This window comes from Balaenoptera borealis (assembly GCF_965194805.1).
Source record: "Balaenoptera borealis genome assembly, chromosome: 3".
NCBI lineage: Eukaryota > Metazoa > Chordata > Mammalia > Artiodactyla > Balaenopteridae > Balaenoptera > Balaenoptera borealis.
Window position 1 is genome coordinate 147,437,932 of NC_138866.1, and position 15,367 is coordinate 147,453,298.

General features: G+C 53.8%; 1 protein-coding gene across 3 annotated transcripts in view; it reads left to right on the top strand.

Moving 5' to 3' along the window:
* The window catches only part of SEMA4B (semaphorin 4B), a 38,697-nt gene that overhangs the window by 8,274 nt on the left and 15,056 nt on the right, over window positions 1-15,367 (top strand). The window contains exon 2 of one of the 3 annotated variants that reach the window (XM_082388319.1): window positions 5,306-5,560. In XM_082388319.1, the coding sequence (XP_082244445.1) occupies window positions 5,452-5,560 (109 nt within the window). In that variant the 5' untranslated portion in view covers window positions 5,306-5,451. Of the gene's footprint in view, window positions 1-5,127; window positions 5,561-15,367 lie in introns of those variants that run through there. The other 2 variants (XM_082388320.1, XM_082388318.1) reach the window with 2 other exon arrangements.

Genomic DNA, 15,367 nt, shown 5'->3' on the forward strand with positions numbered 1-15,367 from the left:
GAGTAGGAGACACAGCGTTGGCTTGGGAACCACTCTTTAGCCCACGGGAAGTCAGCTCAAATGAGGTTTTTCTCTGTCAGTCATCCTCCTGTTTTTTCCGCCCTGGGGAGAACAAATTAGCACACTGACGGAAGACAGTGGAGCCCACAAGGCCTGAGGCCACCATGCTGGGGGCATGGGATAGAGGGCTCATCTCCAGGCCAACAGTTGGGTCCCTCATTTTGTCTGCCCTGTGGAGATCCTGCTTGAGTGCCATGCTAGGCAGTGGGGTTTCCAAAGACAAGACCCGTTACTGTCCTCAAGGGGCCTGCCACCGAGTTGGCATAAGACACACTTGAAGCATCTGAGCAGCCGTGAGCAGGATATAATTAACCACCAAGCGAGTCTACATCAGCCCCTGCCTCATCTCATCGGAGAGGAGCATAGCAGTCAGACAACCCATGTGTTGCCAAGACACTAGGGCAAACCAGCCTTGCTGTGGCAAGGCTGAGAAGCTACCTGACATGGAAATTCAGGCACTCAACAAATTCTAATTGACCACATGCCGCTATCAGGCCCTGTTCTAGGTAAGAGCAGTAAGCAGAAGATAGAAGGAAATGCTATGGCTAGTACCTTGATTTCAATAAGATTTCTTGCAATTTTTTTCATAGTATTGTTATTATTTTTTTTTTTGGCCATGCTACGCGGCTTGTGGGATCTTAGTTCCCCGACCAGGGATTGAACCCGGGCCCTCAGCAGTTAGAGCATGGAGTCCTAACCACTGGACCACCAGGGAATTCCCTCATATTATTCTTACGGATAATATGAAGAAATGTGGGCTGAATGGTACAATAAGGAGGATACATAGCTAATTGTTCAACCTACAAAGGATATTGATCAGTTTCAGCCCGGATGGAGGTCTCCAGTGGGCTCTGTTTTTGGCCCTGTCTCACTCAGTTCCCCCCCCACCGCAAATTTACAAAACACTGATATAAAAACACCCATAACTTTCTATATTAACCAACTGTTAAAACTTTGCCACAGTAGCACTCACACTCTTTCTTTCTTTTTTTTTTTTTTGTTTATTTATTTATTTATTATTTTGGCTGTGTTGGGTCTTCGTTGCTGCGTGTGGGTTTTCTCTAGTTGCAGCAAGCGGGGGCTACTCTTCGTTGTGGTGCGCAGGCTTCTCATTGCAGTGGCTTCTCTTGTTGTGGAGCATGGGCTCTAGGCAGGCGGGCTTCAGTAGTTGCAGCACGCGGGCTCAGTAGTTGTGGCTCGCAAGCTCTACAGCACAGGCTCAGTAGTTGTGGCGAACGGGCTTAGTTGCTCCGCGGCATGTGGGATCTTCCTGGACCAGGGCTTAAACCCGTGTCCCCTGCATTGGCAGGTGGATTCTTAACCACTGCACCACCAGGGAAGTCCCCACACTCTTTCTTTCTAATACATACACACAAAGAACATGCTTGTTTTGGCTGAATCATTTGAAAGTAACTTGTAGACATCATGATACTTCATGTCTACAAACCTCAGCAGGCATCTCCAAAGAACAATGACATTCTCCTAAGAACACAATACCATTATTATAACCTAAGAAAATGAACAATAATGCCATAATATCATCTAATACACAGTGCGTGTTAAAATTTTCCCAATTGCTCTATGGCTTTTTTTTTTTCTTCAGGATTCAAACAAGGTTCACATATTGCATTTGATTATCATGTCTTTTTAGTTTCCTAACCTAAAACAGTTCCCCTGTCCTTTTTGTCTTTTCATCAGTTTGACCTTTTTGAAGAGTCCAGGTTATTTGTCTTGTAGAATGCTGGACGTGTCTGATTGTGTCCTCATTATTAGATCTGGGTTAGATGCTTTTGCTACAATGGTTGATGAGTTGTATATTTCTTATTGCTTCATATCAGGAGGTAAATGATATCAGGTAGTCCCACTACCAGTGATATTACTTTTGGCCACTTGATTAAGATGGTGTCCACTGGGGGAAAAAAAAAAAGAAAAAGATGCTGGCCACCAGAGTTCTCCCTTAGAGAAACATTTTCCCACTGGTAATTAGTAAAAGTCATCTGTGGGACAGGTTTTGAGACCTTGTTAATATAGTTTCCTAAAAATCTGCCACCCAAAGGTTTAGCATCCACTGATTATCCTTGTTTGAATCTCGATTTTCTAAGTCTACCATTTCTTCTACATTTATCCGGCAGCACTTTTCTACAGAGAAAAGCATCCTTTCTAGCCCTTATCTTTCTCTGTCTGTGCTTTGCCGAGTTTTACTGTGGACTAATGGATTGTTTTATTTTGATGCATTAGAATCCATTACTTCATTATGCTTTCTGTTGTTCAAATTGTCCCAAGTTTGGTCATCCAGCTGGCCCTATATCCTTTTGACATGACTCCATTAGTCTTTAGTCACTTCCTTGTTTTCCGGTCCAACACAACGTCCCAGGCTCACCTTGTACTTTCCCTTTCATTTCTCCAGGGAGTCCTGGAACCTTTTATTGGAGAGTAGTATTTAGAAACCAAGAAGTGGGTGCTAGGTCTGCTCACCTAATATTTTTATCCATGATTTTAATACAAGGTCAAGAATGCTTATCAGATTTATAGATGACTCAAAACTGGGAGAGCAAGCCTAATGTATAATAGAATCAATATTCAAAATGACCTCAGTAGGATGAAATCTGGACCAGAACCAATAGATTTAAAGGAGATCAGTACAAAGTCTTGTGCTTAGGTTGAAGAAATTAATTGCATAATTTCTGGTTTGGGGGAATCCTAGACCAAAGTCAATATCAAAAAGTAGCTCTGGTTGTTTGTTGACATGTACCAGCAGTATTCCATGACTCTCAGGCTGCATTCATTCATTCATTTGTTCAGCCAATACTTACTGAGGGCCTACCATATGCCAGGCACTGTTCTAGAGGCTAGGGATATGTTAGTTCCCTTCTCAGTCAACATTCTTGGGGGTGAGAAGGCGGCTACGGAGTTCAGACAATAAAGAAAAACCACAACAAATAAGCAAATCATATAGTGTTTTAGATGATGAGCGCTTTGAAAAAACATCTCAGGGCAAGGGGAATATTGGGGGAAGTTCTGATTCTTCAAGAAGGTTATCTTTGAGGAAAGATTTGACAGAAACAAGGGACTCAGTCACTTTCTGGAAAGAGTGCTCCAGGCAGAGAGAGTAGCCAGGGCAAAGGTCCTAACACAAGAGTGTTCACAAGTGTGCCTGGGGTAGAGTGAATGGGGGAAGAGCAGTGGATGATGCAATGGTGGTAGGGGTGAGGTAGCCTAGGGCCTTGCAGACCACTGTAAGGAACCACTGGAGGGTTTTGAGCAGAGGAGTGCCATGACCTGACTTTGGTTTTGAAAAACTCCCTCTGGCTGCAGAGTTGAGAAAAGATTGTAAGGGGCGCAAGGGTGGAAGAAGGGAAACCAGTCAGGCGGCCCTTGCAGCATCCAGGAGAGGGCAGTAACTGGGCCCCCAGGAGGTGGTAAGTGATCAGACTGTAGATTTGCTAGTGGACTGGATGTGAGGAGCAAGAGAGAAGAAAGGAATTAAGGTTTTTAACCTGAGCAATTTAAAGATGGACTTGCCATTAAATGAGATGGGAAAGGCTCACACAGATGGAGCATGTTTTGGGGAGGGAGAAGGGAGAGATCAGGAGCTTGGTTTGAGACCATGTTGAATTTAAGATACCTGTCAGAAAACACAGCCTGGTAGAAATGTTGAGGCCAGTTGGAGTTTAGGACCGAGGTCCTAGCTACAGACAGAAGCATGGACATCACTGGCTAAAAATGGATTGACACCATTAATAGCAGCAAAGTGTCCCAGGCCTAGGCAATGCTGGAACTACGAGTAGTTGGTGCTGCCCACGTCCCATGTGGAATTCTGTGTCCAGGGCTGGGAGCCCCTGTAAAAGGGGTACTGCTGGCCTGGACCATAGCCATAGAAGGGTATTGGGATGGTGGAGGTACAGAAATCATGGATGCTTGCTGTGCATGAGGAGACCTGGGACCACGTGAGCACTGTGCCCACCCCCTGACAGCCACCCTGTGGGAGGCCCTGGGAGTAGGGTGAGAGCAAAAGATGCCAGCTCTGAGAAGGCTAATTTTGGCTGAGGGTGAAGAGCCATTGCGGCTAATTCCTGGAGGAACTGTCCCCACTGCCATGGAAATGACTGGCAGAGGTTTTCAAAGTCCTTTTGACTTGAACTACAGGAAGAATTACATTTTACTGTGATCCTGTGCACACTTAGGAAAAGTTGAAACAAGTTTCCTAAAGCTTACTTATCCTTTCTATGGTCATTGCACTTTGGTATCTTCCATTCTATTTCTTTTTTAATGCTGATAGGGATCCACTAAATTGACTTCAGGATCCACTAAGGGATCCAGTCTGCAGTTTGAAACCCCTGGTCTCAGCACAACTGAACTCCACCCCTGGGTATTCACACTGAAGGAGGATTGAGGGTGGGTGCCTCTGGGATTCCAGCCTTAGGGAGTACTTTCCCCTGCCAGGCTACGTGCAGGTTGTGGAGAAGGTCCACCTCCTTGGCAGTACATTAAGTCCTATTATCCCACTTAAGCTAATCTTGCCCGGATCCCCCCCATCTGAGGTTTGGCTTCGTGCGGACAGAATTCCAAGCGTGGATGACCCCGCAGGGTACCTAGATTAAGTGTTAAGCCTGTAGTGAACACTCAAGACCTAAGGTGGAATGACCCGTGCAGAAATTAGGTGCAGAAGCAACTAGCCCCGGAGTCAGTACCAGCTGGGCGGAGTTCATTTGGTTACGGACAAGTGGGTGCCAGGAGCAGTGAGGGGGTGGGGGGACGGGGGGCGGCAGGGATAAAGGGAGAAGACACGGGAGCGCAGTGGAGAGACCCAAACGTTTTCGCAAACGAACGCGCTGAGGGTCCTAGAAGAGCCGGAAGGGGCCGGGGCGGCTGTGGGAGGGTCTGAGAGGTGGGGGCGGGGAACTAGGGGTCCGCTTTCCTCCGCGCCCCCGCGCTCCCGCGGACTCGGCTGGTACTGATCCCCGGGCTTGGCCCCTTGCGGACGCGCACCAAGCTAGGTGCACCCAGCTGGCGCCCCTTGAGCCTCCAGCGCCCAGGAAGGAGGAAGGGGGAAGGGGCGGGGCGGGCACGAGCGGAGCAGGGAGAGGCTGGACTAACCGCCCAACTTCCTCCTTCAGCCCCTCCCTCCCGCACTCGCGGGCGAGCTTCGACCGAACGGAGCTGGTGGAGGACCGCGATTCCGCTGGGGGCGGAGGGGCTAGGGTTCGCAGCAGCCCACGTGACCCCATTTCCCACCCGGTTCCAGCCCCCAGGTCCGGAGGCGGGGGCCCGGCGACCGACTCCCGGGCCGGACTTCGCGGTGGGGCCGCCGCCCGCGAGTCCTATAGAGCCACCTGAGCCGGAGCTCGGAGGACGCCGTCGCTCCTCGTTGTCCGAGTCCCGCGCGCCGCGATGGGCCGGGGGAGCCGGCCGCCGCCGCCTCTGCTGCTGCTGATGCTACTGCTACTGCTACCGCCGTCTCCGATTCGGGCGCTCGCCCCTCGGATCAGCCTGCCTCTGGGTGAGTGCTGGGCGACCCCGCGGGGGACGCGGGCTGGGGTCTGGGGGAGGGGAGGCAGCCGGAGAGGTGCCTCGCGCGGAGATTGTGGTGACAAAGGAGGGAGGGAGGGAGGGGGTCTGTCGGAGGCTTGGGGTCCATTAGGACCCCTCCTCCTTTCAGAACGCTCCTGGGAGGGAGGGAGAGGAGAGGAGAGCTGTGGGGCTGCGGGCCCCTTTCTTCCATTCTTTTTAATGGGCAGGGAGGGGGTCTCTCGCCCGTTCTGTCGCCCCTGCTCGCCCCTTGGTAGGGCGCCCTTTCGGCGGTGGCGCCCCACCTCGTTCCCCACCCCCGGTGCTGGCTGCCCGCTGGTCCGCCTGCCCATCTGCTTGTCTTTGATGCTGACCAGAGCCAGCCGCAGTGCCCCCACCCCCGCCCCCGAGGGCGGCGCGGGGTGGAGGGGGCCTTGGTTGCCGTCCCATAAACACTGGGGTTCTGGTATTACAGCAAGTCGCAGCAGGACTCGGGAACCGCGGCGGGGCGGGTGCCCCATTCTCCCTCCGCCTCTTCACCCTGGTGGGCCAGTGCAGCCCGCCCCCCCTCCCAGGCTTGGTGGGATCCCCCCAGGGCCTGGGAGCGACCATACTAGGGATGGGGGCAGCTCTGGGCTCCGAGACTTCCAGGCCCTGGGAAGGACTGCTCCTCAGAGTCACCCTGGAGTACCGTCCTCATTGGCCACGTCCCTCGCCTGGTGCTCACGTCTGCTTCTCTGGCCCCCTCCCTTCCAGCCCTCCACTCTCCCCTCTCCTTACCAACCCCCCCCCCCCTTTCATCTGGTTGCTTTTCCAAGTCTTTGAAATCAGAGGGACCTGGATTCCAGTCCCATTTCTGCTACTGGGCAAGTGACTCCCTTTTCCCTGTGCCCCAGTTTCCTCATCTGTAAAATGGGCACTGTCATAGGTATTTTGCAAGGCTATCTTGGAGATTTCATGAAACCAGGTGTATTACTAGGCAACATATATAGATGCCCAATAATGTTTCTCCAAGCCCTTTAACTTGTTGGTTGTCACACTGAATGAATTAGAATAAAGGATGTATAAATTAGTGTTTACAGACTAAAACTGTACCAGGCTTCCTTCTCTTTACAGCATCCCACTTCTAAAAGCATTTCATTTACAAAAGGAAAGAGTAGCAGAATCAGTACTTATATTAAGTCAGGGCCACTAGGGAAACCCTACCTGAAACATTGCAGGATAATACTGAGAAGATGGCCTGGGTTCAAATCCTGCCTCAGCCACTAGGTAACCATGTGACCTTGAGCAAGCTGCTTAACCTCTCTGGGCCTTGATTTCCTCATCTGTAAAATAGGGATAATGATAGCACCCACCTCAAAGTTGTGAAGGTTAAATCATTTTGTTTGAAAAGTGCTTAGGGCAGGGCTTGATACGTAGAACCCGCTTAATAAGTGTTAGCTATCATCATTGCTACGTGTTAAGCACAGGCTTCATTCTGGCATATCCTGCCCAGAGCTGGGGTGTGTTAGTTTGACCACAGCCCCTTGGGTGCTCCAGCTGGGTAAGTGAAGATAACAGGTGTATCCGGACCCAGGCCTGCTGCCTCGCTACTCTTTCTGTTGTGGCCACCACTCCCTTTGCCCTTAGACCCTCTCAGCTCTGCAAGAAGGCGAGGTGAGGGGGGAAAAAAGGCTCTGATGGACTCCACTTCTGGCCCTGGGAAAGCTGGACTGGCTCACGGGGCCATGTCAACTGTAGCAGGTATTGTGTCCAACTCTGAAGCTGGCTGGGGACCACTCATAGTGTGACTAAAAGGCAGAAGGGGGAGCTGTGAGGAGGAACTGAGAGGACCTGCTTCCTGGGAGCAGCTAGAACACTTGTTCATTACTACCCACTGCCCTGAAACCTGGCCCACTTCCACGTATTCAGCACCATGGCCTGGCCGTAGTACAGGCTACTGTCACACACCAGCACCCTTTGCACAGGTCAGGTGGTGCTATGGTCTGGATGTCTGTGTACCCCCAAAATTCATATGTTAAAATCCTAACCCCCCAAAAGACTGAGACACTCAGGCTCACCTGTGAGGACCCACAGATGCACACATTTTGTGCATGGCACAGAGGTGCCCAGTTGAGGGGTGGAGGGCCTGAAATGCAGTTTCTACTCTGCTTTCCAAGCTGTGGAGCCTAGAGAAAAAGACCTTCCGCTCTGTTCTTGAGGCTGGACTACCCAGAGGGGACCTCTTTTTCTAGTTCCACCAAAGCCCTGGCATCGTTTAGCAGCACCCCAGCCCCTGAACTCGTGAGCATGCATCCACACTTTGCTGAGCTGCACTGCGCTGCACCCAGAGTGCTCGCCTCCCTGGCCTCCCTCCAGGACCTTGATCCCCGCTGCCCCCCTCCCATCTACATGCAGGTCCTCCCAGCCGGCTGGGAGCCCCAGAGGGGGATCCCTGGTGACTGAGCAGGCATACCCTCTGAGCATGGCCTGAGGCGGTTTCCTGCCTCATCCCTGGGGGCTCATTAGATGTTCCTGGCAGTGTGCCCATACCGGGCAAGCCCATGGTGACCATGGGATGCTGGGCTTGAAGCCCCAGGCCTCTCCCTCACAGAAGAGGGAGAGAGGCATGGAACAGAGAACACACCCTGCTTCCTGCCACCTGCCCTCCTGTACTGAATTCCCACCCAGGCTCTCCAAGGGCCCGGAGGCCTAGGGAGAATGGCCTGTGTCTGTGGTTTAAAACAAAATCCTTGGAAGTAGAGCATCCAGTTTGCATCTGAGGTCCTTCGTATGGAACCCTCATTACTGTTGATCAGCAGCAGATTCCTGGGGCCATAAGGAGGGGGTGCCCCACTTGTGGTCTCACCCAGTGGACAGGAGTGGGAGGAGGACTGGGGGCTCCAGGGTCAGCTAGGCAAGCAGTGGCCTTAAGAGGAGGTTTCTTGTCTCTGTGAAAGGGACACTTCAAAGAAGCATGTGGAATTTTGGTTCTGTTGCATCGGAGACTGTGCAGTCAGGACAGAGGCTTTGCAGTGGTTAGGAGCAGGAGAGATGCAGAGTGGAAACAATGGGCCCGGATGTGCAGTGCCTTCCAGCCTGGCCATGTGGGCAGAAACAAAACAACCTGCTCCTATGCTCATGAAAGTCATATCGGGTCCCCTTATTTGGGCAATTAAAAGGAGTTATTAATTTCCCCCTGCCCCAGAAGTGCCTGGCTGGAAGACTCTGGACACAGTGTTTCCAAACTAGACTGGATATAAATCCCTAGGCCTGCAAACCGCAGTCAACAAAACCCCATTGAGCAGAGAGAACAGCTCATTGGCCTGAATCAGCTGCTTGTCCTCTGACCTGGAGCGGGCACCCAGGGTCATGGCTGCCCTGAGAAGCCCCATGCAAGCCACTTTCGAAGTCTTTTCCTGGCTGGTTACCGGCCTCCCTCCTTGATGTGGCCTCAGCTTGACATGAGCATTTGTCTTCAGCTCTGTCCTGTGGTCTGGCATCTTCATGGCCCTTCAGCACAGAGCTGTAACCGTGGTGCTAACAGACGGCTCACCGCACAACCTGGGGCAAGTGCCCACCTCCTCCAAGCCCATTTGCACATTGGCAAGATGGGAGTAATAGCAGGATCCATCTCTCAGGGTCCTGAGAGGATTACGTGAAATAATGTGTGTAAAGTGTTTGGCCCGGTGCCTGGCACATGCTATGTCCCCAGTAAAAGGTAGTGGCTACTCTTCTTTGTGGTGGAAATTCCCTTCCCGCCTTGCTGGGTGGGGTTATTTGCATCAACTGGGTAGATACTGGTGAGCGCTGGCTGTATGCAGGCCCTCTGCTAGGTGCTAAGACCTTATGGCCAGGGAATGAAGTGGTGCAGACCCCACCCCCTAACCCAGGGTAGGAGACCAAGCAAGTCCCCCGAGGGCTGATTGGAGGCCATCGTCAGGGGTCCTGCTTAATTTAGTCCACTTTTCAAGTGCTCCTGGTTCAGCTCTTTCAAAGTCCTCCTCTGCCCCGAGAACCTCCTCTGCCTGGGGCTGGACCGCACCTCCCCCTCCTCCCTGTCCCTGGTTGCCTCCACTCTGCCCTCTGCATAACCCACATTTAGCTGGGTGTTGAAATGCCTGTGTGCCAGCCCAGCAGAGCTCTGAGCTTGCACAACTTTTGGGGCACAGCTAGATATACCTGCACGTTCCTCTCCTAGACAGGGGAGACAGAGAGGATGGCACGGGGCCTGGAGAAAAAGCTGGACTCAGGTCATGTCCGTCACGCCTTCCTTTGTCCCCTTTCTTAGGGCCTGTGGCCCCACTCCCCCATCCCTGGGTGCTCAGGATCGGAGGCCTCTGATGTGGTCCTCCGTGTGGGTCGAGGGGGAAGAGGAGTGAGAAAATGTGGGACTCTCATGGTCTGGGCTGGCCTGACCTCAGGAGCTCCTGCTGCTGCTTTTCCCTAGCCAGCACCCCCGCCCCTCCCCCTGCCTCTCCTCTTCCTCTCATTCTGACCTCCCTGTCCTGGCAATGCTCCCCCGAGTCCAGGATGGAAAGTAGAGCCCTGTGCAGTCTCCCTCGTCACTCTTTAGCCACCCACCACTCCTGTGTGACCGTCTCCACTATGGGGCAGGAACCAGTCCTTAGGTGGCACAGCTGGCCTCCTTATGTTTGTGTTCCACCACCCAGCACCTAGAAGGTAGAAGGTAAGGTAGCAGGTATAGGGCTACTGTGGGCACCAGGCTTTTAGTATATTATTTCCACTTACATGGTAGATGGAATTATCCCCATTTTACAGTTAAGATAGCTGAGGTTCAGAGAAGAGAAGTATCTTGTCCACGTCACACAGTTCTGCCTTGCAAGCCTGCGACCTGACCTGTTCTCCGTGGGACTTGTTTGGTCTGCACTCATGGGTCCATCTGAGAAGCCCATCCTGACAGCTTAGTGGCATTCAGAGAGGTGAGGGGCCTGTGGTGAGGGGGTTTCAGTGGGGATAATAGACAGTAGACAGAAACCTCTCATTTTATCTTTAATTCTTTTTTTTTTTTTAATTTTATTTATTTATTTATTTTTGGCTGCGTTGGGTCTTCGTTGCTCTGCGCAGGCTTTCTCTAGTTGCAGCGAGCGGGCGCTAGTCTTTCGTTGTGGTGCACGGGTTTCTCATTGCAGTGGCTTCTCTTGTTGCAGAGCATGGGCTCTAGGCACGCGGGCTTCAGTAGTTGTGGCACGCGGGCTTAGTAGTTGTGGCTCACGGGCTTAGTTGCTCCGCGGCATGTGGGATCTTCCCAGACCAGGGCTTGAACCCGTGTCCCCTGCATTGGCAGGTGGATTCCCAACCACTGCGCCACCGGGGAAGCCCCTTATCTTTAATTCTAAAGAGGGGCCAAGTGAACTGACTTGCTGCCTCTCTCTTGGCCTCCCCTTGCCCATCCTCTGAGAGAGGTGTTAACTGGAAGAGGGAAGAAAACCACCCGGGAGGGAGCGCCCAGTGTGTGCTGGGTGCTGGCCTGGGGTATGGAGGTGGTATTGTTTCATCTTGTACAGATGAGGGACCCGAGGCTCTGAGAAGAGAACTCATATTGTCAGGGCCGTGCAGCTAGAAGTTTCGGGGCAAAGCCTTGGACCACAAGCTCTCTGCCTCAAGAATCACATTCTTTCCATGAGAACATCTGGCTCCTGCTTCACCTGTGAAATGTACAAAAGCAGCGAAATGACCCAGCTCAGCCCTTGAATAATTGATAGGTTATGTATTTCCATCTGGTAAAGAAATCTATTGAGGTCACTCCTTGGATGGGACAAGAGATCCAGCTAAGGCCCTGATGGCACAGCCATGGTCGGAAATAGGGCAGACCCGGCAGACTTGGCCAGGAGCGCGGTGCGCCGGAGACTGGGGCAAACGTCTCAGACAGACGTTTGCAAACGGGGGAGCAACAGGCCAGAGCCAGCATGGAGATATATTTTGTTTGGCATCCAAGTGTTTTAGAAAAATTTTAATGAGTCACCAATATTTAAAACTCAGGAAATTTTCTATAAAAATCCAGGTTTCCAACTCTTCTGAAGACCTGATGAGGCTTAGCCCTCATTCCATTGAGTAACAATGGTCTGGGGGGAAGCAGCGGCTACCCCTTCAGAGGGGCTCCTGCCTGTAGGAGGCTCCACCCCCACCTGCCCTTGTCCCCTTCCCTGTACAAGTGGGCTTCCAAGGTGGCCAGGGGCTGGGAGTTTACTCAGAGCAAGGATGAGGAGTGGGGGTGGGTGGGCGGCATGGGTAGGGCCAATCCTAATTGTTGGTGGCCCCCTAACCCTGGGAGCTTGGCATTTCCACGTGCTGCGTTTATTTGGTCTTCGCAGCAACCCTGCGAGGACTCCCTCCCAGAAACGGCAGGTATCTTGTCTAACTGGTCAGTGATAATAGTCAGGACTCACACACAGACCTTGTGACTCTGCTTTCCGGTCCCTGTGGCCTCTCCCATCTCCCTGCAGCACTTTCAGCTGTCACACTTCCATCTAGACCCTGGGATTCCAGGACTGAGCTCTGGGGAGGGGACAGGGCAGGGGCCGTGCTTCTCAGACACACTCTCACGATCGTGAGGCTTCAGGACCTCTGGACTGCCCCCTTGGAATCTGGTGTCCGTCCCTGGACCAGAGTACCCTGAATTGGGACTTGGGACTCTGTTAGTCATTCATTCAGTCAACGAATGTTTATTGAACAACTCCTTGGAACTCCCCTGGCCAGATGACACAAATATGGACTACAAATAATAAGACAGTTTTGATCCTCAAGGATCAAAGCTTGGTAAGGGAGACAGGCACCTGAGGCCCATCATCGTCAAACAATGTGGCCAATGCACCGCGAGAGGTGTGAGCAGGAAATGATGGGTGCACAGGGAAGGGGCCCTCGCCCAGCTGGGGATTCAGGAAGGCCTCCTGGAGGAGGCGAAACCGAGCTGAGTCTCAAAGGATGGGTAGGAGTTAGTCAAAAGGAAGGGCATTCCGGGCAGGGGGACTGCCTGGGCAAAGACTGGCGAGGAGAAATAGGACCTTGAGTCGAAGTTCACTCCTTTGAAATGGGAGGGGGATGTGGCAAGGGCTGGCCATTAGGGGCTGGGACACAGGGACACAGGACCATGACAGTCCCCAGAGAGCCCTCTGACCTCAGTGTAGCAGCTGGGCTGGGGGCAGGGGCCAGTTGGGAGGCTGCTGCAGTGGCTCGGGTGAGAGAGGGCAGTGGCCCGGTTCAGGCCCGAGGTAGCGGGGATGGTGAGGGGAATAGATTTGGACAATATTGAGGAGGGAGACTTGGCAGGATTTGAGCATGGATTAGATGTCCACGGTGAGGGAGAGGGAGATAGAAAGTGCGACTCACAGGTTTCCAGCCCGCTGAGCTGTGCCACCCAAAGACGCAAGATCCCAAGCCGAGGAGTGGTCTGGAAGAGGGCAGTGGAGGAGGTGCCCGTGGAGGGTCTCCTGCATAGTGGGGTCTGGCGTACTGGAGGACGACCTGCATACTGGAGGATGAAGAGATTTGGGAGTTGCCAGCATCCAAGACATTGAAGCGATGGGCATGGATGTGTGGCCCAAGGGCCAAGGGCCGACCCTAGTGAACAAGAACATTCAAGAGCGAGGCCTGGAGAGGCTGAAGGTGATTAATAATACAGACTCGGGAGCTGGTGACCCAGGTTCAAATCCCAGCTCCACCGCTCTTCCTAACTGGGTAACTGAGGGCAAATCATTTCACGTGTGCTTCAGTTCTCTCGCCCGAAAAAAGCAGATGATAATTCCTACCTGACAACGACCTGGCCAGAATTACGTGCACCAGCCCATTTAAAGTGCTGAGTAAGTGCTATAGCGCATCAGCTCCTGGAGGGATGGAGGCCCGGGAGGAGTGTGAAGGAGACGTGAGGCGACCCTTGAGATCGGTGTGGCAGACCCCCAGAGGACAGGGGACCCCCGCCAGGCCGTGCCCCTCGGCATCTGGGGTTTGGCGGCAAGGCGATGCCCGGGCCCTGGCGAGTGTGGGCCTGGTTCAGGCCTGACCCCCAGGCAGGGAGTGAGTGGGAGGTAAGGGATGGAGATGGCGCTGGGTGGCTCTTCTCAGGAGTTTGGCTGAGAAGGGAGGAGGGAGGCACACACATTTCTAGGATAGATATCGAGGGAAAAAAAAATTCTTTGAGAGGCAGAGGTTGATGACACAGGATTCAGTTTCTGAGGAGATGGAGGATGGGAAGTTGAGGTTGTTTATGCCTGATGGCCCCAGTTTCCTTAGAAAAGGGGGGGCCTCTGAGAGGAGGAGGATGGGGGTAGAGGCTTCAGGAGAGAGGGGACAGCCAGTCCCGGGGCAGAGGGCCAGAGGAGCTGACCTTGGTCCTTGGTGGGCGGGTGGGGGTCAGGCTTCCAAGGTGATGGCAGCCCATGACAGGTCCTGGGTTAAGACTCAGTTGTCCAGATGGACACAAGGAGGGTGTCTGAGAGGGGTGGGGGCCACCTGGTGATTCTGGCAGGAGCACTTGGCCAGCTCACCTGGGGCGGTAGCAGCAGCCAGCTGGGAAGCGGGCTTTCCCGAGCATGCATGCCCCAGGAACACAGGATGCTTCTAGGCTGGGTTCCCTTGATTTCTTGCCTCTTTCTTGGTTACCTCAGTCCATGGGGAGCACTTGTGGCACACAGTCCCCTTCCCCTATCAAGAGTGACCCTTGCCTGGCTGGGGTCGCTACCCTGGCATTGGCCTGTTGACAGCAGTTTGGTGTGCCGCTTCCAGCCGGTCTGGCCACCCTGCCCCGACATTGGGCGGGGGGGGAAGGAGGACGCACAAACAGGTCGGCGGCATCCAGGTCGATGGCCGCCTTGCCCTAGTTTGCTGCTGAGTCAGCACTCCTGTCCTGGAGGTGGTGCTTCTGCTGGTGCAAGTGGGTCCAAGGGTCCCGTGTGACTCCCTGGGGAAGAGGTGCTCCAACAGAGCCTTGGGAGGCTCTCAGGGGTTTGTCCAGGGCCCAGACCCCTCTCTGGGGACCTTGTGATTCAAGCCGAGGGGCAGCCAGCTGCCCACTACGCGCCACCCCCGTTCCCGCTGGGAGCACCTTCCAGGCCCTGACTGCGCAGGGAAGCTGGTGTCTTCTGGCCTAGTCCTGCTGGGGCCTGTGGGCGGCGGGCTGTTAAGGCCAGGTCAGCGTCAGCTGTGGTGCCCCTGGAGCCACAGTGGAGGGAAAGGTGGGGCGGGGCTCTGAGTCAGGGCCCTGCTGCAGCACCTGGTTGGCAGGGTGGGGACTGCCCGGGGTGGGGATGGTGCTGAACCCTGTTCCCGCCTCACCCCAGGGAGCTCCAAGCTTCCGGCTGAGTCACAGGCCAGGGGAGAAACTCTAGATGAGGCTGGGGGCTGAGTTGTTCCCGCATCACTTCCTGCTGAGAGCCCAGGCCCTGAGGGTGTGGGAGTGGGGCTCTGCAGGTAGCTCTGACCCTCTCCGAGGGCGAGGCCGAGGGTGGGGAGGACTCAAGGCCTCGAGGTGGGACAGCCCCAGGCCAGCTGCCATCCTGCCTTGGAGCCCTGGAGAAGCCACTGGCTCAGGCCTGCCCAGGCTAGATGGGACGGTTTCATCCCACCTGGGAGAACTGGCCACAGCTTCAGGCAGCCCGGCTTTCTCTGCACTGGACTAACCCACTGGGTAGAGGGTGTGGAGGATGTCTGAGCAGCACAGGTAGCCCAGGAGACCACACAAGGCACTCTCTTTCCACACAGAGAGCAGGGTAGACACTAAGACTGACCCCAAGGTGGGCCAGCACTCATGGAGCTGAGTGCACAAACACTTCCTTTTAGTCACCTCTGCAGATAGCACCCCAGA